The sequence below is a fragment of the Lynx canadensis genome, chromosome D4 (genome assembly GCF_007474595.2).
Source record: "Lynx canadensis isolate LIC74 chromosome D4, mLynCan4.pri.v2, whole genome shotgun sequence".
In the NCBI taxonomy this organism is placed as follows: domain Eukaryota; kingdom Metazoa; phylum Chordata; class Mammalia; order Carnivora; family Felidae; genus Lynx; species Lynx canadensis.
This window is the reverse complement of record NC_044315.2, coordinates 16,899,140-16,921,973: the sequence shown is the minus strand read 5'-3', so window position 1 is coordinate 16,921,973 and position 22,834 is coordinate 16,899,140. Positions and strand designations below refer to the sequence as shown.

The following is a 22,834-nucleotide window of genomic DNA, read 5'->3' as shown; positions in this document are numbered from 1 at the left end:
TTTTGTGATTGTCTTACTTAAAATGTTCCCAACTAAAAGGAAGTGGGAGATTTATTTGCATTTTGATTTATATTAAACATTGAACATCAAGCCAGTCTTTTACGTGGTTATACAAGGGAACATTCTCTCTGTGTGAAGCTGTACAAAACACTTTCACCTACATGATCCTGTTTATTGATTAATGTTGGGATGTTAGCCTCGTGGGGCTCCCTTTTAATCCATATATTATAAAAGTTCTGGGCCTTAATTTATTCAATTCTCAAACCTGAGTCAAACAGAAAAGAAACAATGCAAAAAAGCAAAAAAACAAAAAAACAAAACAAAACAAAAATACCAGCCAGAGGATATGAAAGAATTGCATACAGATTAAAAAAAAAAAAAAATGACTTTCATGGTTACAGTCTACCAACCCTGGTTAGTCTCTCAAGAGAATACTAATTAATGATATTTAATTCACTGAGCATTTTTACATATTTAATTCAACTGTTCTATAGGTGTACAGGTTCACACAGAATATTAAAGGACTCAGGGTATTCTGTGTTTCTATAGCACTGCCCTCACTGACACCTAAAAAAATAGTAATAAACATCTTAATAAATTATCAAGATAGGCACTGATCAAATCCAATTTTATTTATTCATTTTAATTTAAGTTTTTATTTATTTTTGAGAGAGAGACCAAAGATGAGTGAGGGAGGCACAGGAGAGAGGGAGACACAGAATCCAAAGTAGGCTCCAAGCTCTAAGCTGTCAGCACGGTGCCTGACATGGGGCTCAAACTCGTGAACTACGAGATCATGACCTGAGCCAAAGTCAGACACTTAACTGACTGAGCTAACCAGGCATCCGAATTCCAAATATATTTAAAGAAGGCAGATTCACAAACATAAAATCGTGGTGTTCTTGGATTGGCAGGGAGGCAAAATCAGATGCCTTCTCCAGGCAGCACCCCCAACCTCGATCGGAAGGCTGGTTACACAAAACAAAGAGAGAAAGTGGAACCAGGAAGACTGTATGAATTACCTGGAATTCACCCTGAATTAAGACTGGAAAGAGGCCCGATCTTTTGTAAGATCCTTTCAGTGGATCTCACATGAACTAGCATGTGAATGGTATTTAGGATTTCAGTAGGGCTGGCCTCCCGATGCAAGCAAGATAAGCAGATGCCCATGTTTGCAGGCAGCAGCTGGGCCCTGCTGGCTTTTCACTTTGCCGGCCCCTCACCTTGCCAGGCACACCCTTCCTTTTTCTCTGCAACCCCACCCTGCTCCTACAGAGACGGGCTCAGTCCACCAGTCATCAGCCGGAACACTGTTTGCCTCTGGAGTGAGGGCTGAAACCCAGACTACAGCGAACGAATCCTTGTCCACAGCAGTGGAGGCAGATAGAGGGAAAGGGGATCTGGGAGGGGTCACGTACAGGCAACGGGTAAGAGACTTTTCTGTGTCTGAAGTCTGCCAACAGAATGCGGATGGGTGCACCTCTGTGGCCCTGAAAGAGCTCTTCGATGGACGTGGGGTGCACAAACTCAAACACACAGTTTCTATTCCAGTTTCTTCTCTGTTGGTGAAGGAGTGGAAGAGAAGCTTCTAGAGTGAGCCACAAAGACAGCATTAAAAAAAGGATCACTCACAGCAAAAGGACCGACTATTCAACATATCAGAACTTGGTTATCTGAAACAGAGGATCCATTTCATTTACATTCTGCTTAAAACCATCACAAGGCCAGGGGCGCTGGGTGGCTCAGTCATTTAGACATCCGACTCTTGATTTCTGCTCGGATCATGACCCCACAGTTCATGGGATGGAGCCCTGCGTTGGGCTCTGCATCGACAGTGTGGAGCCTGCTTGCGATCCTCTTTCTCTCTGCCCTCCCCTGCTCACTCACACACACACTTTCTCTCTCTCTCTCAAAAATTAAAATAAACTGAAAAAAAAATGTTGGAAGGCCTAAGACCTTTTAGATGGACTTCATTTAAAACGGTTATGATAGGAGCACCTGGGTGGCTCAGACAGTTAAGCGTCCGACTTCAGCTCAGGTCATGATCTCACGGTCCATGGGTTCGAGCCCCACGTCGGGCTCTGTGCTGACAGCTCAGAGCCTGGAGCCTGCTTCACATTCTGTGTCTCCCTTTCTCTGCCTCTCCCCCCGCTTGCTCTCTGTCTCTCTCAAAAATAAACATTTAAAAAATGTTTTTAGGGGCGCCTGGGTGGCTCAGTCGGTTAAGCTGCCGACTTCGGCTCAGGTCATGATCTCGAGGTCCGTGAGTTCAAGCCCCGCGTCAGGCTCTGTGCTGACAGCCCAGAGCCTGGAGCCTGTTTCAGATTCTGTGTCTCCCTCTCTCTGACCCTCCCCCGTTCATGCTCTGTCTCTCTCTGTCTCAAAAATAAATAAACGTTAAAAAAAATGTTTTTAAATAAAAAAAAAATTAAATGGCTATGATAACGATTACATACCCACTGCGGTAGTTAACACTAAAAACGCTGGCAGTGCTAAGTGTTAAGAAGGATACAGAACAACTGGAATTCTCAGACAGTATCAGTGGGCGTGTAAACAGGTACAACTGCTGGAGAAAATTATTTGGCAGTAGCATTCATTCAGTTTTTGTAAGCCTTAACATACCTTTGAGATCTTACATGACATTTCTGGGAAAGAAAATTGGAAAACCCCTCCTCTCATCTTTTGTGGGGCTAAAATGCTGTCTACAAAAACGACCCCTCCCAGACGGTGTTACTATCCATCCCCAGAGTACAGTGAGTCTCAACATTTTTTTTAACTGCACACCATGAAACTAATTTCGTGGCTTTTAAAAATATTAAAACAGAAATGACCAGAGTACAGTGTGCATGGCACAAATAATTATGGTTTTGTGTGTTTATTTCGTTGGGACTGGACAGATGGATGGAGAAAGTGATGTTTCGTTCAGAAATTTACCAAACACACCTTTTGGCATAATGCCAAGTGGCCAAATGTTAAAACCAAATACTTGCCAAAGCCAAATGCTGCTTTACGGAAGGGACTATTGGAAAGCAAGTATAAATCTGAAGTTCTATTCAAAAAATGTATTATGTTTACAGTTTTATTGTCAAAAAATGGTAGATCCATTTTGAACATTTGATATAAAAGGGCAGGAACCGTAATTCCTCAGCACGATCCACAGCAGACTAATGAGAATTTGCAGAATTAATTTCTGCAAAATTAAATGGATGCTCTGAAAATCAGGTCTGTGTAAAAAAGCAAGACATTTTGGTGCCAAGACGGCCGCTGCCTGCGGTGATTCTGCCAGCAAGTTAGGAAGCTTTCCTTCCTCCCTAATGGAAACCGAGCGAGGTCAAGACTTAGGTGAAGACCCCTCATCTCCTGGACTTCAAGACTTGCTTAATGCCTGATGGTGCGATTTCACTGAAGCCTATCCCCCAGAGGAGACAGCAGTTTCCCCAAGATTATTAGCAACCGTCCTCTCTCAACACTCCTTCTCAATCTATACCTATCATTTTTTAATATTTGTATCACTGGTTTTGGGCACATAAAATTCACAGCCTGACAATATTTTGCAATATTTTATTCTCCAATAAAAAAATATAGATGTTTATACTTTCAGTTGACTGAGTTTCCATACACAAAGCATAAAAGGGGACACTGCAAGAGTTACATACAGAGCGTTTACCTATTTTTCAAAGCAAATGTTATGATAATAAGTCCCAAAGGTCTGCCTTGTTTGCGTCACTGGTGCCCCCACCCTGGTTGGACAGGAGGGCTACCTATGCAATGTACAATCCTTGTTCATGTACAAGTGCAAGTGTGCCAGAAACAACACCAAAGTCAGGCACCCCGCCTTCTGGCCAGTCGGCTGAGGCTGAATGGCAGTTTTAGGAAAAAATTTAAGGTGAATTCCTGTGTATCCCTGTGGTCTAGTGTGTATGTGTGTGTACTTTTGTACGTTATCAGATCATTGGATAAAATACGTATCCTACTGAAGATCAAAGTCAAAAAAAAGTTTAAAAGTGACCACACTATCTGATCAAATGAGGGATCTGTACAGGACTCTCTAAAGAATGAAAAATATTTCCCCTATTTTCAAAATTCAGCTCGCATGTAAAAACTAATATTCTCCAATATGCCCCAGAGAGTTAGAACCGACACTGGAGCTTTTGAAAAGAAAGAGAAGGAAGAGAATTATTTGAATAGGGGAACATCATGAAAAAATAAGAATTTACCATATACACAGAGTTCTCACATTTGTCTAAGAGAATGCAGGGAATATCACTTCTTAACTTATACTCTGTGGGTATGAAAAAATTGTCACCGCCTTCGAATACTCTCAGGGCAAATAAAAGTATTAATAGTATTTCTACTACACATATTTAAATTATTCCATTAAACATGCAGGATGAAACAGGATGTTTTCTGCTCAAAAACAAAACAGAGGGAGTGTACATGATAGTATCCAAGAGTCAAGGCCATCATTTCGCCTGCAGGGTAAGAGGAAACAGCTGTGCTCTGTTGGGCCAACACAGGCTCCCCTGGGCTTTGTGGATTCCAACGCCCATAAATGAGGTGGTTAGTTCAGAATAGGCTTCTTGGTAATGATTTCTAGGCATGTCATTCCACAAAAGCCCACTGCTCTTGAAGATAAAACACAGAGGCTATGATCCTTGCAGAGAAAATCATCGTGCGAGCACAACGTTTAAGAGTTTCCACCATAAAGGATGTTTCTTTCCTCGCACTTCCATTCTCAGATTCATTAAGTCAACTCCAATGAATTCTATTTGCATATGTACCTTTAAAGGATATACTAATAAAAAAATATGAACATAATATTTTCATCTCTCCTCACACCAACACCACATCAACCAATCCAGGAAAAAAAAAAAAAGCCACTGAAGAATTTGAAACGTGTCTTGATTTCAGCTGCAGGAATGCCAGACTCGTTAAAAACAGTAGCCAGTGTGTTTTCTGACAAGAGGGTTCTGTTTATTAACAGTGTGCCTTTCTTATCCATTTTTTCTTTTCCTTATACTCTTCAGGGCCTTTCAGCAAACTTGGTTACTTTTACATCTTCAGGAGCCATAGCTACTGGTTATTTTTCTTTCTTCTCCGCGGTATAGCATAAAAGTCCCAAAGAACAGGGTTCAAAATTTCAAAGGACACGCTTGTTGCCAACTATGTCTTGACTGGCTAAAAATTAGAGAGGAAGCAATGGCCCCCAAAGACCCTTCACTCCCAGACAAACCGCTTCCAAAGTCACTTTGAGGACCCCACAGGGAACTTAAGAGAAATCTTTATTTCAGACCTTGGAATTTAACTTAAAAAGGCGACACTGGTCATACTACTTTCTGCAAAAGGCAAGATGAATCCAAGGGCCGACCCATGACAGCAACAACAGTTATTGCATGACCCAGGAACTAAGAATGATTTTACTTTTAAAAAAAATTTTTTTTAATGTTTATTTTTGAGAGAGAGAGAGAGAGAGCGAGCACACAAATGGGGGAGGAGGCAGACAGAGGGAAACACAGAATCCAAAGCAGACACCAGACTCTGAGCTGTCAGCACAGAGACCAATGCAGGGCTTGAACTCACAAACCATGAGATCATAACCTGAGCTGAAGTCGGACACTTAACCGACTGAACCACCCGGGTGCCCCATAAGGTTTTACATTTTTAATGGTTGGGGAGCAGGAGGATCGAAGGAATAATAATATTACAAGACACATGAAAATTATCTGAAATTTAAATTGCAGTGTCCGTAAGTAAGGTTTTATTGGAACAGAACCCATATATACATTCTGTTCTATGGCTGCTTTCACGCTATGATGGCAGAGTTGAGCAGTTGCAACAGGAACCATCTGTGGCCCACAAAGCCTAAAATATTTACTATGTGGATCTTTATGGAAGAAAGTCTGCCTACCCCTATCCTCTGGCCCCTATTCCTGTTAGTAACGAGTCAGACCACAGGAGCATTAGCCCCAGCAGGAAGGGTCCAAATCAGTCTCTCACAGACTCCACAAGCAGTGTGGGTTTCAGCCTCATCCTATGTGAAATGACTGGTTGTCTATACATCCAAGATTGAGACAGAAGATTCTCTAACACTAAAATCTTTCATCCCAAACGGAATTCCCCATCTAAACCCATGTTTATGGGACACTTACCACGAACCAAGTACCATGCAAAGTGCTGATCTGCCACAACCCATTTAATCTTCAAAATAACCCTGGGCAGGGGGCGCCTGGGTGGCTCAGTCAGTTGGGCATCCAACACGATTTCGGCTTAGGTCACGATCTCATGGTTCATGAGTTCAAGCTCTGTGTTGGGCTTTGTGCTGACAGCGTGGAGCCTGCTTGGGATTTTCTCTCTGCCCCTCCCTCACTTGGGCCTTCTCTCTCTCTCTCTCTCTCTCGCTCGCTCGCTCCCTCTCGCTCTCTCAAATAAACAAACTTAAAAAAAATGCGGGGGTGCACCTGGGTGGGTGGCTCAGTCAGTTAAGTAACTAACTTCGGTTCAGGTTATGACCTCGCCGTTCATGAGTTGGAGCCCTGCATGGGGCTTACTGCTGTCAGCGCAGAGCCCACTTCGGATCCTCAGCCCCCCTCTCTCTGCCCCTCTCCTGCTTGCATTCTCTCAAAAATAAATAAACATTTAAAAAAAAAAACTTTAAAAAAATCCTGGGAAATAAATACTTTATGTATGTAGCCTACCAATAGCTGGGGTAACTGAGGTTAGACAGGTAACTACTCCAAATCTACACAACTAGAAAGGGGCAGACATGGGGTTTAAACCCAGGGCTTCTGGCCTCAGGACTCTGGATGATGCCAGCAGGCTGGGATTAAGTGAGAATGAACAAGTCAATTTACGTAAAGGACTTAATGAAGTTCCTAAGGCATTTTATGCACCCACAAGTTTAGCTATTATCATTTATTACAAATTTTTAGCTGATGTGAGGGGTCATTCCTTGTGTCTTTATCGTCATTGGCAAGGCCGTGAGGCCATTTACCCTTATCTTGCTCCCATACATAAGAGAATTTAACATTTATCACACCCCAGCAGAGAAATCTTCACATTTTTGTTAAGCAAATAAAGTATAATACGTAATATTACATCTCTGAAGGGCTATTAAAGAATTAAATGTAAGTTTTAAGTTGTCGTTTTTGAAACCTATAGCTACTGTCTTTAATCTATGCAAGGTGCCATAATAAAATGCGACAATCTGGGTGGTTTACACAGACGTTAATTTCTCACAGCTCTGGAGGCTGGGCAGTCTCGGATGAAGATACGAGCCAATCTGGTTTCTGGTGAGAACCCTCTTCCTCACATGCACATGGCTGCCTTCCCACCGTGTGTCCACACGGCCTTAGTTTGCAGAAGTATATACAGAGAGATTCTCCCTTCTTAGAAAACCACTAATCCCACCATGTGGGCCCCATCCTCATGACTGACTCTAACCCTAAATGCTTCCCCAAGGCCCATCTCCAAATACCACCACACAGGGGGTATGAGTTCTGGGGGAACATAAACACTGAGCTCACAACAGCTATGAATATAGGATTATAAAAGAGACAGAAACGCATGAACATGTAAATGTACCCACGTGGGAATAGAGATTCAACAGTAAAAACAATAAAAAGGTTTATCGCGACCTTTAAACATCAGCTTTTGGGGAATAGGCTTATACAAAAAGTGCTGGTTTGATGGTAATATTACCTACACAATCTATGCATGGAAGAAACAGTAGAAAAAAACAACATCAAAATGCTAACAGTTACTCTGGGTGGTGCCACTATGAGCCAGGTTTATTTTCTTCCTTTATTTTCTAAATTGTCCACAAAGAATGAGAATCCCACATACAATCAGGAAAACATGGTTTCTTCCAATGCCCTATTGAAGCACAACTCATGTTATCTGTACTCTGTCAGCAGAGGTGGTCTCTTTTTTTTTATTAGTTTATTTATTTTTGAGAGAGGGAGAGAGAGTGGGGAGGGGCAGAAAGGGACAGAGAGCATCCCAAGCAGGCTCCCCGCTGTCAGCACAGATCCCAACATGGGGGTCGGACTCACGAACCATGAGATCATGACCTCAGCTGAAATCAAGAGTCAGATGCTAACGGACTAAGCCACCCAGGTGCCCCAACAGAGTATTTTTTAATATTGAGTCCTCTTTGTCTCCTTGATCTCACCACACACACACACACACACACACACACACACACACACACCACACACTGAGTCAGTGAGGAGATAAGCAACCACGATGCCGAGGGTGACACGTAAGTCACACTGACGGTGGGAGACCTGTAGGTCAGTGCAGCCTGTACAAGAGGTGGCATGCACTTTGCCTCTGGAAAGATAAGAGGAGTTGCCAATGAAAGAGGAGCAGGGCAGACCCAGAATTCGGAGCCTGTATGCAGACAGAGGCCTGGAGGCCAGGTAGAGGGGAGGAGGAAAGTCATGGAAATCCGTGGGCCTGAGCCCGGCAGGAGAGATACTTGCTGCCTGGAGACATAAGCACAGACTGGGCAGAGATGTCTCAAATGTCTCCGAGACCCACATTAAGAAATATGTTGCACAGCGGGACTCAGGAAACACACACACACACACACACACACACACACACACACACACTCACCCCTAAAACACAGCTTCCAAAAAAAAAACAAAACAACTTATCCTTACTTTGACTGATTCTCTCTGGTATCTTCTATTCTTGCTCTATTCTCTTTCCTTCCTTCTTATCAAGATGCTAGTCATCGCACACTACACAGGCTTTGTGACCTACCACTGGGTCACCACTCAGTCTGAAAATACACCAGGCCGGAGCCTTTAACATATGAATGTGTGCAACCAGTGTCCAGGGGCCAAATGGAAATTCATTCAGATTTAGATATCTGGTAATCTTGGCAATAATGAAGCGCTCTGAGATTATAAAATATTAAAAATGGCCTTAGAAATTATTTTTATTTCAAGAAAAAATTTTTTTTTCATTTTGAGCAAATAATAAGTGGACAAGCTTAAAATTCAGACTTCATGAATGCCCAATTCATTGGAAAATTACAATTGTACTCAGGAGATAAAAAGTTGCCAGAACAACAAAAAAGGCCTTGGTCTTAGCCCTCTATAAAGACCCATGCTAGTGGGGCGCCTGGGTGGCTCAGTTGGTTGAGAGTCCAACTTCGGCTCAGGTCATGATCTCACGGTTTGTGGGTTCGAGCCCCATGTCAGGCTCACTGCTGTCAGCCTGTCAGCATGGAACCTGCTTCAGATTCTCTGTCTCCCTCTCTCTGCCCCTCCCCACTTGTGCTTTCCCCAAAAATATTATAAAAAAAAAAAGACTCGGGGCGCCTTGGTGGCTCAGTTGGTTGAGAGTCCAACTTTGGCTCAGGTCATGATCTCACGGTTTGTGGGTTCAAGCCCCATGTCAGGCTCTGTGCTGACAGCTCAGAGCCTGAAGCCTGCTTGGGATTCTGTGTCTCCTTCTCTCTCTGCCCCTCCCCCGGTCCTGTTCTCTGTCCCTCTCTCTGTCTCAAAAGTAAACATTAAAAAAAAATCCATGCTAGCAAGACAACATGATGATAAAAATGTCTCCTTTACTTAAAAGGCCCCTTTAAAACCTAATATAAAGACAAAGATACACACTGTATCTAAGAACAAAAAAAGAAAATTTCTAGAGACATAGACCGAACTTAAGCAAGGTGTTCACTTGAAGCTTACCTGATGGCCACACAGGGGCCAGATCTGTAGCTGAGGGCATTTTACTACTTCTCACTAACACCAGAACTCTCATATAACAATACAAACTCTGGATGAATGGGAAACATTATCAAACACAGCAGGAGAAACTAATGAGAGGGCAATGACTGGCAGTACCCCTGAAACTGAGCTCCTCTCCATTCAGAAAACAAAAGGACTCAAATTTTCTTCTGCAGCACAGACACGAGACTCTGCCAAAGCCCATATTCAAAATTACAACAGAACCCAAGACAGGAGAGTGGGTTCAGAGAGGCCATCTGTAGGAAATCAACAAGATGTCTAAGACACTCATTTCTTCCAAGATCATCTACTTACTAATACAACAACCTTTAAACTGGAAATTACTCCCTAGTTGCATCCTCTGTCAAGACAGACAACGGTGCTCCTTCACAAGGTTTACTACCTTTTCCTGAGGGTCTGGTTCCTATCCTGAAAGTGGTAAGCCTCGCGGGGCCTGGTGGCCCTAACACCTTGTGGCCATTCCAGGGCCACACCTTGGCAGCTCACTGAAGGTTCAGCCCAGGCAGGGAGGATGCCCCAGGCGATCAGTTCCTTCTCCCAACTTGCCTAGTCCCTTAAGTCTAGACGGTTTACGAAAAGGAGGGTTGAGACAGAGCTCTGGAGGCCTGGAAAGACCCCAGGAATCCAAGTGGCTCCCAGAAAAGGGAGAATGTTAACCCAAAGAAATGCTCAGGTATTTTCCCACACCAGATCAGATGCTCGTAGGAGGAAGGAGAATGGGGTTGGATTTCCCCTAGAGAGTGGTAAGGCCAGACAAGTGAAAAGCTGTGGTTTTCTGGGGCTGTAATTAAAATAGGGTAATTACAGGATCGTTCTGATGAAAATCTCCCTTCTACTCAAGGCCTGGGCATGAGCTATGACAGCACACTCCTGAGGGTCTTGTACTTACATTCGGTGGCTAAAACCTCAGCCACTCCAAGGCCCAGGGTACCTTTCACACCCATTCCTGAGGCTGCAAAGTGCTCATGGATTTGTGTGTGTGTGTGTGTGTGTGTGTGTGTGTGTGTGTGTATGTGTTGTTAACTCCTTTTCATTCATGGATGCCCAGACGATCATTTATCATTTTATGAACACGGGGTCATCGGCTGAGGGAAGGCAGGGGATGGAAACATTGGAATTTGCCCTAAAATGTCTAGGAATACAGCCCCTCCTAAATCCTTGGGCCTGAAGAAACACTTGCTGTTTACAATGTGGATGGGATGACAGTGAAAACAACCCCAGTTCACAGGGACAGAAGAGGGAAAGTTCTGTGCTCTCTTGGATGGTGGCTTCCCACCGACATGCAGTGGGTTGTGTAAATTGCAGGCTTTCATAATAATTACTAGGAGTTCCCTCTCCTTCAGTACCCACTGTCCAGCTACAGAAGTAACCTGCCTTCTCTCATCATCTGGTCTAACAAACTCCAGTTTCTTTACCTATGGTCTTAAGACATTTAGTAGAGACTTAATACTCAACTTCTAACTACAAACAATTTTTTTTAGTTCTAAAATTAGAGCAATAACATTTATTCTGATCAGAATACAATGTACAATGTACAATGTTATGTTCTTAAATTTATCATTATATCCCTAGGAGTATATAAATATTATTTTCTTTAAAAACAAACAAACAAGGGGTGCCTGGGTGGCTCAGTTGGTTGGGCGACCGACTTTGGCTCAGGTCGTGATCTCGCCATCTGTGAGTTCGAGCCCCACATCGGGCTCTGTGCTGACAGCTCAGAGCCTGGAGCCTACTTCAGATTCTGTGTCTCCCCCTCTCTCTATCCCTCCCCTGTTCATGCTCTGTGTCTGTCTCTCAATAATAAACGTTAAAAAAAAAAATTAAAACAAACAAACAAGGTGGCTTCTGGGTTTTTTTTAATATTTTTTTATGTTTTTATTTTATTTTTGAGAGAGAGTGCGAGACAGAGTGAGAGAGAGAGGGAGGCACAGATCCAAAGCAGGCTCCAAGCTCTGAACTGTCGGCACAGAGCCTGACGTGGGGCTTGAACTCACGAGCCATGAGATCATGACCTGAGCTGAAGCCGGACGCTTAACCAACTGAGCCACCCAGGCACCCCAGCTTCTGGTTTCTGTGTGAGCCCTACGTAACTTACAAAGTGACAGGTGGACTGAGAACCACTCTCTTGGTGGAACAAGTGTCTCTCTTCTGAAGAGAAGCACTGAAAACCCTCCTTCCTGGAATGAAATTTGAGAACTGCTACAAAGCAAGGTCTGAACTTGAATTCACGGCTTAAAATTGTCACCTCCAAAACAGACAGGAAAAAACAAGATGGGAGAACAATATTTTGCACAGAGACTTAATTTCAAAAAAATAGCAGTATATTCTTAAATCTCAAATCTACAGAGTTGATGTCACTGAGTTATAATTGACTTTATACATTTTTCAAACATAAAAGTCCCAAGAGCCATTCAGGAATGACAATTTTTTTTTTTTTTTTTTTTTTTTTTTTTTTGCCACTGGAATGTCATTGGACACATTTCTGCAGGGCCACCCTGATGCTGTATGCCTGTAGGCAACTGAGGAAAAAAAAAAACAAAACAGTAACAAAAACAAACTCCACTGTCCTATGTAGCTAGAGTCTAAGTGAAATCAGATCAGGTCTAATTAAGAATATATTATGTCTCCACCCAAACCCTCTTCCCATCCTTTCCCCTCTCTCTGTCATGGAAATCTGGACTTAGGAAAAAGTCCTTCAAGTATTTAATGCTTCCATCTGTGGGCAATCGTCTGGCCCTGAGCATTGGAAGCAGCAACGCAGTGGGTAGAGGACCAGTGAAAATGTCCCATGGCTCCAGAAGAAGCACAGAATGAAATGATGTAGAAACCTGCGGGATAATTTGAAAAGTTAGTCTCAGGCAATGAACACTTAGAAGCAAATGAAGAAACCTAGGACCAGAATGGGTGTGGTCTCACTCCTCAAGGCGACCCAGCAAGTCAATAAAAGAATGGGGGCCAGAACTTTATTTCCAAACTAATGTCCATTTTCCATTACTATATTCTTTTTTTTAATGTTTATTTATTTATTTGCAGGGGGGGGGGTACATAACTGGGGGAGGGGAAGAGAGACAGAGACAGAGAATCCCAAGCAGGCTCCACGCTGTCAGCACAGAGCCTGATGCAGGGCTCAGTCCCACGAACCAGGAGATCACGACCAGAACAGAAACCACGAGTGGGACACTTAACCACTGAGCCACCCAGGCACCCATTACTGTATTTTGCCTCCGCCTCCTCCAAATCACAGCTTGGTCTTATATCACCCTATGAGCCTGTCTTCATGCCTGAAGTCCTACCATTAGAGTGGCTCATTTAAAAAAGGTAATTCTTTTCGGGAATCTTGTGTTTAGCTTATCTTATTCTTTAACGTAAATACCTTTGGGAAGGGGATGTTGATAAATCAGTGATTTGTTTAACACTGCAGATCAATTTGTTCATCAGATGTGAATCAGTGACTTTGTTTCCAGAACCCTGGGGAATTAAAAAGTAGAAGGAACCAAGTTCCAGGTGACTTCAGAGGAAAACTTCAGTCTTCAGCGAGATACTCTTGGAAGGCTCTCTGGACATGTGGCCCTGACTCCTTGAGGTACAATAATGAGAGCTTAACCAACAGCTAGTTGGCTGTGACATTCAGGTCTGCCAAAGGTTAGTTCTGGAAAATGAAGGCAGACCAAGGGGAAATCCATTCAAGAGTAGACACGGACCCACACTAATCTTAGGGTCATAGTACGTTGGAAAGACACAGGTGTGTTAGCCAGAGGTCCACGTGATATGGAGCAGGTATCCTAAGCAGGGAAAAAGCAGGCCAATGACAAGGACTCAGGGCAAACTAGGAAGCAGATTTCCTGTGCCAGAAAACAAAAAAGCGCTAGACCAGATGTCAAGACACCAAGAGACCTGGTACCAACCAAAAATCAGAAAGTGGGCCTGAGCCCATTGTGGAGAACAGAGCTCCTTACCAAGCCAGCGTCAAGTCCTAGGCACCCTTTAGAGCCCCAATACTTAGGTACAGAATTGGCCCGAGAGGAGGAAGGCATTAAGCAAGTACTAGAAGTAAGCCTGTCGATGTGACAGGCTCCCTGAAAGAGGAAGTGGACAGTCACCCCTAAGCAGTGACTCCTACTTCACGGTTCAGCAGTTCATAGGCCCAGGTTCTGGTCGGCAGCTGCTCGCGTGACTCATATTTAGAACCTGAGTGCAGAGGAATAAAAGGGAATGACTTATTCCCTAACAGAAGAATAAGGCTGAGAACAATGTCAAGTTTGACACAGTATTAAGAAAATGAACTTTGGGGGCACCTAGGTGGCTCAGTCAGTTAAGCATCCTACTCTTGATTTTGGCTCAGGTCACGATCTCACAGTTGGCGAGTTCGAGCCCTGCGATGGGCTCCACGCTGATGGTGCAGAGCCTGCTTGGGATTCTCTCTCTCCCTCTCCCTCTCCCTCTGCCCCTCCCCTCCTCTCTCCCTCTTTCTCTCTCTCTCTCTCTCAAAACAAACTTTATTTTTTTTTAATTTTTTTTTTTAACGTTTATTTATTTTTGAGACAGAGAGAGACAGAGCATGAACGGGGGAGGGTCAGAGAGAGGGAGACACAGAATCTGAAACAGGCTCCAGGCTCTGAGCTGTCAGCACAGAGCCCGACACGGGGCTCAAACTCACGGACCGTGAGATCATGACCTGAGCTGAAGTCGGCCGCTCAACCGACTGAGCCACCCAGGCGCCCCTCAAAACAAACTTTAAAAAACAAAAATAAAGAAAATGAACTTTGGAGGGACAGGTTTCTGTTGCAATGAGTGTTTCACAGCCAGTTTCCTGCCTAAAAAACCAGCAAGAATACCTTCTGTTTAGGTCCTCCCAGGGCCACAGTCGACAAGCTTGTGCTGACTCATCAAAACAACAGGCCCAAAAAGCAGCCACAAAATCCTGTAAACCTGGGTAAGCGACATTTTAGACACACAAGAGTCTGGTTTTGTCAAGCAAGGGAATCTAAGATACTCTGTGGTCTGAGATGCCCGCCAGATGTGACAAAAGGCCAGGCGCTTCGCCTGGGCTGGCCGCCCCCACCCATGCTTGGGGAGCTAGGACTCGGAGGTGGGTCCCCCCAAGGCATGGGTCGGATTAGGAGGTTTCTGGAAGACCCAGCCACTCCAGAATACTCTCCAGGTGGAAGTCATTTCTTTGTCTCATGCAAGTGAGTCGATTCAAATGTCTCCTGTTAGCTGAGGGAATCCCTTAATAGAACCCATGACTTTATCAGAACCAAGCAAAATCCCCGGGTCAAAGGATGGCACAGAGACTTCAAGGCTGCCTTCAGAGCCTTGTAAGGGGGCCTGAGACAGACCCTCCAGCAGGAGAATAAACTGAGTTGGGTCTCTAGAGTCTTCCTTAACTTGAATTCAAATTGCCTCAGGCTCCCTGGAAATCCAGCGCCCCAGACTAGGAAAGGACCACGTTCAGTGCATTCTTTGGTCCCAAGAATATTAAACCAAAGTAGTCCATCAAGTTCTAAGGGATGCTAATGAGTTTTTAAATCCCATGTGAATCAAATCCACAAATACAAAACTCTCCCCCAAGTCCTACGCCAAGAGTAGGGTGAGGAATTTGCCTTGTGATTTTCTAAAAATTCTACAGATGCCCAAGCATAAAGTGGGAAGTGACTAGCAAGAATTCATTAAGAGGAAGTGGCCACCACAGTCCCACCAGCGACTTAAGTGACTTTAAGCTGTGACCCTCTTTAACATTTGGCTGCACCCCAAACACCCACAGCCATTGTTAACATCCTGACAAACAGACAAGCAGATACGCGCGCACAGGGCTGACACTCGGACAGTCTCACTTTCTGCAGGGAGCAGTACTGTTTTCCACAATCTGTTACTCCAGGCCGACGGCTTTCTCTTTAATTCGGAACAAATTTCTCCAGTTCACGGCTCCATGTGTGCAGACCAAGTCCCCTGGCTTCTCTGAGAGAGGGGAGCTCAGCTCCAAGCAGTCAGGCAAACCGAGATTGGAGGACATACCAAGTTATCTCATTGTGCCCGAGTCAAGTGACATTTCCCGCTTTTTCTGCCTAGCAAACTCTTACTCAGCATTTAAGACTCTGCTTAAATTTCCCCCCTTAGGTGACACACCCCAAGAGTCCTCAAAATTCTCTGCTTTGGACTTCCCAGCCCTTTGATTCCTGTCTCCTATCCTGTGCACTGAAATTTTTCTGTTTAAGGCATGTGCACACATTTTTGGTAGGAAGGTAAACTGGTAAAACCTTTTTGGAGAGCATTTCGGAAATGTCTATGAAGATGACGATGCACATACGCTCTGATTCAACAATCAGACCCCCAGGACTTTCTCTTGCAGATCAACTCACACCAAGTAAGCAGCCAGGCTGTTGTAACTATGTAAATGTGGAAACAATCTAAAAGTGCATTTTAATCTACTGTGCAACCATCTAACGTGGGTCTGGGTAAATAGATACAGTGGAATATCACGTGATCATTCAAAAGAACCAGGGAGCTCTCTGTATACTGTTATCTATAAGTTTTTCCCCAAACTCTTTCAATATTTTTGATCGTCTCTTTTTCCCCAGCTTTACTGAAGTATGATTGACAAACTGATACAAAATCTTGACGTGACGGCTCACATTAGCCCACTGAAAGACGTTTCTCCGTCCCTCTCCCTCTCTCCTTCTCTCTCTAGGTCTCTCATGTGTTTTGTCTTCCCCTGAGCATTAAACAACGGAGTACAACTTTGGCAATGGTTTTCACCGGACATGAAGTATGAGGTGAAGGGCGTCAGAATATGCCACTCCAAAGGAGGCCACTTTGGTATAAGAAGTATTTTGAGCTGAAGGTAATTGAGAAAAAATAGACACAGCGTCTCTGCCTCTGAAGCCTCTCTTCCTTCTCCCCATCTGCCTAAAAGCAGGGCATAAATTTCCTTCATGAAGGAGTTCTCCCCCCATACAAAAAAGAAAACTTTTATTATCAGAGGTGGAGATGACGGGTAGTTGTGTCTACACAAACAAACCTTACTAAAATAATCCTTATCTTCGATTACTTCCTTATATATTTACCTTTCCATAATTTACTGCCCCTAGAAACCAAAACCCCTCTTTCCTTTGTCTAGTCATTTCTCCACGATGTATCATGCTTCCAAAATGGCACATAAGCTTTCAAATCAACCCCTTCTTTGGATTTTCACCTCTTTTGTGTATAGCCCCCGTACAGGTAAAACTGAAAACGTCAAATAAACTTGTATGCCTTTTCTTCCTGTTAATCCGATTTTGTATTAGCTTAATTTGCAGGACACAGAACATAAGAAGGTAGAGGGAAGATTTTTTTTTTCCTCCCCTACACAGGTGTGTCAGAAAAGCTCACTGCACTGGTGACACTGGAGTCAAGCGGTGTGAATGCTGGAACACAAGATGGAGAGGGCGCCACTGTTTCCAGAAATAGTACCGATGGATACTGCCTCCAGCCTTTGCTGCTTTATAGTGTAGCAAGAAGATGTTCCCAACCACAGCCCACTCCACCTTCTTCCGGACAAGGACTTTATGATGTATCTAGACTTTTTATGTATTTGCCATGAATAAAAAGTTTAGCTGCTGCAAAGTTACAAGGAAATAAAAGGTTATTCTACTCTCAAAAAGTATCTCAGAGTCTAATACAGAAGCATTGAAAGAGGGGAGTTATACAACACAAATGCAAATAACACAACTGCCTAAGTCAATAAAGGTGGCTGCCTGAAACAAAAGCCAGTCCTTGGGGCGCCTGGGTGGCTCAGTGGGTTTCAGATTCTGTGTCTCCCTCTCTCTGCCCCTCCCCTACACACGCTTTGCTTTGCTCTGTCTCTCAAAAATAAATAAATGTGAAAACAAATTAAAAAACAAAAACAAAAAGCCAATCTAATAGATCCTCATAGATTTCTCTGTCCAAAAGATATAGCTTGCACTTAAGGCCGCTGTGCCATTCTCAGGTCAAACCAAAACACCACTTCCTAGATCTGAGACCTTTAAGTGGCTCAGTTGACTTCATTAAGTCCTACTTCACCCATACAATGGGGATATTAGGACCCACCTCATAGGGAAGTTAGAATAATTAAATGAGATAGAACACATAAAATGCTTTGCATAGTACCGGATACTTAGGGCCAAATAAATGTTAGCTATTATTATCATCATCATAATCATCATTCTGGAAGTTTCAGAATGTTTTCCAAACTTTATTCTGCCACCAGGCATAAATGCAGCATCAAGTTTATGAAGGAAACTATCCAAGTGCACATTTCTAGCCAACCCCATCTCACCGTTGATGAATTAATTTATTCAGAGGGGAAAAAAATACACAAAAGTTCCGATCATTTTAGATGAAGACCTTTTTCCTCTCAACAGTGTTACATAAGCAGCATATGTGTGACATCTTTGAAGTTTATGTTTTTATTGTAAATACAAAAGAACCCCAAATACTGACATTTGCTTTTTCAAAGTCCCACGAATTTATTTTCATAAGACACATAAAATATTTACGCTGTTTTATTTCCACCACCAAGATCAATAAGCCATTTAAAAGAACTGGTCAAGGTCAGACATCAGGCTTCCAACTACAGTGGAGGGTTATCAAACCGGCTTAGAAAGAGACGATTCTAGTTCAAATCTCATTCAATATCCTTTGGCCCATCTTTACAGAAGTCTCAGAATAAAGTCTTTTTTAAAAAAAGGTCTTTGTGAAAATACAAGCTGTCCTCTACACTCTGAGAAGCCAGGTGGCTTCACCCTAATTGATCAGCAAGGCTTGGGAGGGCGGCTGAAAAGAACAAAAAGTGCTGTATTTATAAAACTGAGAGGCTACATTGGTCCCAAAGAAGGAGGGGGGTCCCATAGAGAATAAGCTAAAGACTATTAAGTCATGACTAAAAACCATATTAGATGGTGGCCCATCTGATAATTAGAGGGGAGAGTTTCAATGACAGACCTTGAGTGGCCAAAAGTGACCCTATAAAAAGAAATCAGTAAGAAAGGAAGAGTCAAAATGTGACAATTGATTTTTCTTTTTTTTAATGTTTATTAATTTTTGAGAGAGAGAGAGACAGAGGGATAGAGTACAAGTGGGGGAGGGGCAGAGAGCAAGGGAGACACAGAATCTGAAGCAGGTTCCAGGCTCTGAGCTGTCGGCACAGAGCCCAATGTGGGGCTGGAACTCACAAACCGTGAGATCATGACCTGAGCCTAAGACGGACACTTAATCGACTGGGCCACCCAGGTGCCCTGACAACTGATTTTCAAGCAGAGTGTAAATGATAATTTACTGACTGTAGGAAATCAGCCAATCAACAGCAAACCACTTAAAATTGAAACTGAGACACCCTTCTGAGGATAACTGTGCTTTCTTTTTTGAATAAAATAGATTTGGAGAATCCTGAGAACAGTGATTATCACTAGATAGGCAGGGATGGTATTTCTATGTTTATATATTGTTTTTCTATATGTATTTCCTAAATTTTCTACAATAAAAATATATATTTTGAGGCTTGGAGAAAAAAAGACGTAGAAAAAACATATTACTTTTATTTTTAATACCAAGATTTTTCTTAACAAAATGGGTAAGATCAGCCATCCAATTATAGATATAGGTTAATCTAAGATATTGTCTAAGATACATAAATTTGCCCCATCAGGCTCGACACCTCCATGGGTGAGACCTTATTTTATCGTTCCTTGGAACCCCAATATCTAGCACGAGGCCTACAAGATTAGCTGCATATATTAAGAAATGTTTAGCAAATGAATTTTGGATGTGGCTGCAAACCCACACTCTGGTGTAACCCCAGGAAGGTACAAAAGAAAATGGTCCCCTTATGGGACATATGCCAATCATCCCAATAGGTATATTACTGACATTATAGCTTAATGTCTCTTGCTACTAAAATCTTCCATGAAGGCCTATGTGCTCCCTCACCTAGCTCCCCTCCTTTTGGCACTGCGTGTGGACTTGAACCATGCTGTTTTGCTGGGGTCTTGCTGTGCAGGAAGCTACAGAGACTACTACCGTGATAGAGACCATCTTACAGAGATGTCCGGTTCACTCCAACACTTTGAAAGAACCCATGGGAAGTTTATCTCAGATCTCAGGGTCATTAAAGTAACTCTCCTCAGAGCAAGTAATACATTTTAATTTTATGATGAGTAGGAATCTTATAATTGATGTTTTATCTTTATGCCGGAAGCTGAGAGCCAAGTCTATAGCCATCTTTAGAAACCCGGGAGGACCTTGGGACATGCATGTCTGTAAGCTAACCTTTCCTCTGGTTTCCTCTTATTCTTCTTCCCTCCTCCTACATGGCCCTTTCTTGCCTTCTTAACATCTGGGATGAGGCAGGGTATAAACAAATCAAGAAGCCAAAAATTAAATGCACCCCCCCACCCCTAATTTCAAGCTGCTCCAGACATTTTTCACCCATGCATCTTGCCTGCAGGACAAGAGCGTAGAGCTCAACACCACTCTCCTCACTGCTGTTGGCCAGGGGGTGACCTTTATGTGCCATCTGTGATCCGAAAATCTGACTGAGGACCGGAGGCACTTTCCTTTCCACTCCCACCCACCAGCTCTAACATACACAAGACCATGCATGTGAGTGGTGCACAGTGATGTTAAGGCAGAACAGCATTATGAGTAAGAAACGCAGATTCTGAAACCAGAGGGACCTCAGTGCTAATCCAGCCTGCTCCGCTCTACCGGCTACTGACCTTGGGCAAGTTACTTAACCTCTCTGTGCCTTGCCTTAATTTCCTCGCCTGTGCAATGGGAACAATAATGGCACTGACCCAACAGGGTTGTTGTGAGAAGTAAATGAGTTAATACATGTAAAGTGATTAGATCAGTGCCTGGCACTCAGTACGTGCGTGCCACTACTCTAATGGGACGGTTTTGTTTTCCATTAAGCCAGGCCATGCGATGTCTCAACCCTGATTGAAAGTAGAATGTCTCACTATAAATGAGTAAACTCACAAACTGATTTCAGTGGTCACCTTGAGTTCGGATCTCATTTAAAAATCAGTGTGGAGTCAAAGCTCTTTCAAACATTTGCTTTCTGATTTGCTGAAGAGAAGGAGAATGCAGCAATGTCCAACAACAAAACAGTTTGTGGGAGTGTATCCCCAACGGTAACAGTGCGATCCTTCCATCAGACCTGAGTATGCCTGACTACTCGTGCACACCCTTGCACATCGCAGTCAATGCTTTTCCAGCTGCAGCACAGACATCACTTGAAGGTCTAGAGAAATGAAAAAGCTCATGGACTTCTCAGGACATTCTTTAAAATAAAGTACTTTGTTTGGCGATCAAAGAAGAACAACAAGGCTTTGTTGGATACTTGAGGTCCTGATTTACATCTGATTTTAGAAAGCTGCTGCCTCCTACACGTGCTCTTAAAATGCAAACTCCTCATCAGATTCCACTAATGAAGAAACACAGAACCCAGCACTAGCCCCGCCCCATCTTTGCTCACAGCAAAGCCAAAGTCCCAGCAACTTCCTTCACACCCAGCCCACCAAAAAATTTAAGTCCTGGGTGAATGACTGTCACAGATATGAGTTTGTACATAATCTTCAAATAAAATGACTTGAAACTGCCACAGTATGATGGTAAAGAAGGAAAACTAGATAATCATGAAAGGTGTAGTACTTGCAACCAAGTTTACTTCTAAATTTCATGTGAAAGGACACATTTCAGCTCCTGCTATACTGAAGTTACAGGAGACTGGAAGAAACAACCCGAGAGTGTATCAGGGCCATTTATCTTCCATCTCCTACGTTTCCCGTAATTACTCACCAAGTGAATGCACGAGTTTGTTACAGTACTGAATTGAAATACGTCAGCCCCTTTCACATTCTCCTTTCTCCATATCACAGAAAATATTCTAAGAATAGAATCAAAAATGAACAGGGACTGTAGGCCAAGAACACTGCTTGGAGGAATTTAGTAATCTCACCCTCTCCAGCTTAAACCCCGCAAATTCATTGGGGGAGAGGAGGCAGAGGACTTGCACAGCACGATAAAGTGACACTTCCGAATTGCAACAGCCGAGATTACTCTGCCGCAGCCTAGATTCTCCTCGCCACGAGCTAGAGTACAGAGTTTTCTAAATGCTTTCCCCAAGATCCCGAGGTCAGTTTCAAAAGCGGCTCCTCTCAAAAGTCCCAAAGGACACTCGCTCACCCACCCCACCCTGCAAGCAGAGCACTTCCCGTTCTCTCTGGCCGGTCAAGAACTCTAACTTGACAGTGACACACACTGAAAAAAAAGAGGAAGTGGCTAAAAGACCATTGCAAGGCATAGATACATATATGTATTTCTTTAAGAGGGGCAAGATCCCTGTCTTCCAGTGAAGCTTCAATGGGAAGTAGCCATCACACCCACTAGAAAGTTGCAGCGAATGATAATGTCGCAAAATCGGGGGCGACTCCTCTCTAAAAGAAAAAAAAAATTTTTAATCCTGGAAATCCTCTTGCTGTCCAAAATGCTTCCCTCCCCTCTGCGAACGCAACAAAGCGACCCATCCCGGTGGGTCGGCTCCCGAGAGCGAGGCTCCAGGCCGGGTACGTGCGTGGTCTGCCCTGCCAAGTGGCAGAGGAAGCGCAGGGCACCAAGGCGGCCAGGGGACCCCGCCAGCAGCTCCCTTACCTGGTTTGACCGGTTTGGGTGGCGGCTTCGACATCGCGCTTCCTGGAGCGGCGGAGCCTCGAGACCAAGCACGAAAAGCCAACCGAACGCCCCGCCAGCCGGCACTCCGGGGGCCCCAAAGTTTCTTTTTGTCTGCTGTGCGGCGGTGCGCCTTCAGGGACCTGCGCCCACCCTTGGCCGTCGGACTAGCGAACGCAGTCAGAGCCGCTCGGCGCCGTGCCCCGCCCCGCCCCGCGGCCGCCCGAGCCTCCCGAGCGCGCGGCCGGGCGACGAGGAAGTGGCCGCCGTCTGGCCTCCGAGCGCTAATTGGCTCCTGGGCTGGCAGCTCCGGCGCGGCGGGAGCGCGGGCGGCGCGCGCGGCGGCGCGCGCGGCGGCGGAACGAGCCGGAGCCGAGGGAGGGCGC

The 22,834-nt window shown here is 44.1% G+C and overlaps 1 protein-coding gene across 1 annotated transcript in view; it reads right to left on the bottom strand.

Annotated features, from left to right (window-relative positions):
- Positions 1-22,742, bottom strand: part of OSTF1 (osteoclast stimulating factor 1) — a 58,043-nt gene extending 35,301 nt beyond the window's left edge. The window contains exon 1 of the mRNA XM_030294271.2: positions 22,431-22,742. Within this exon, the coding sequence (XP_030150131.1) occupies positions 22,431-22,464 (34 nt within the window). The 5' untranslated portion in view covers positions 22,465-22,742. The remainder of the gene's footprint in view (positions 1-22,430) is intronic.
- Between the last annotated feature and the right edge of the window lie 92 nt (positions 22,743-22,834).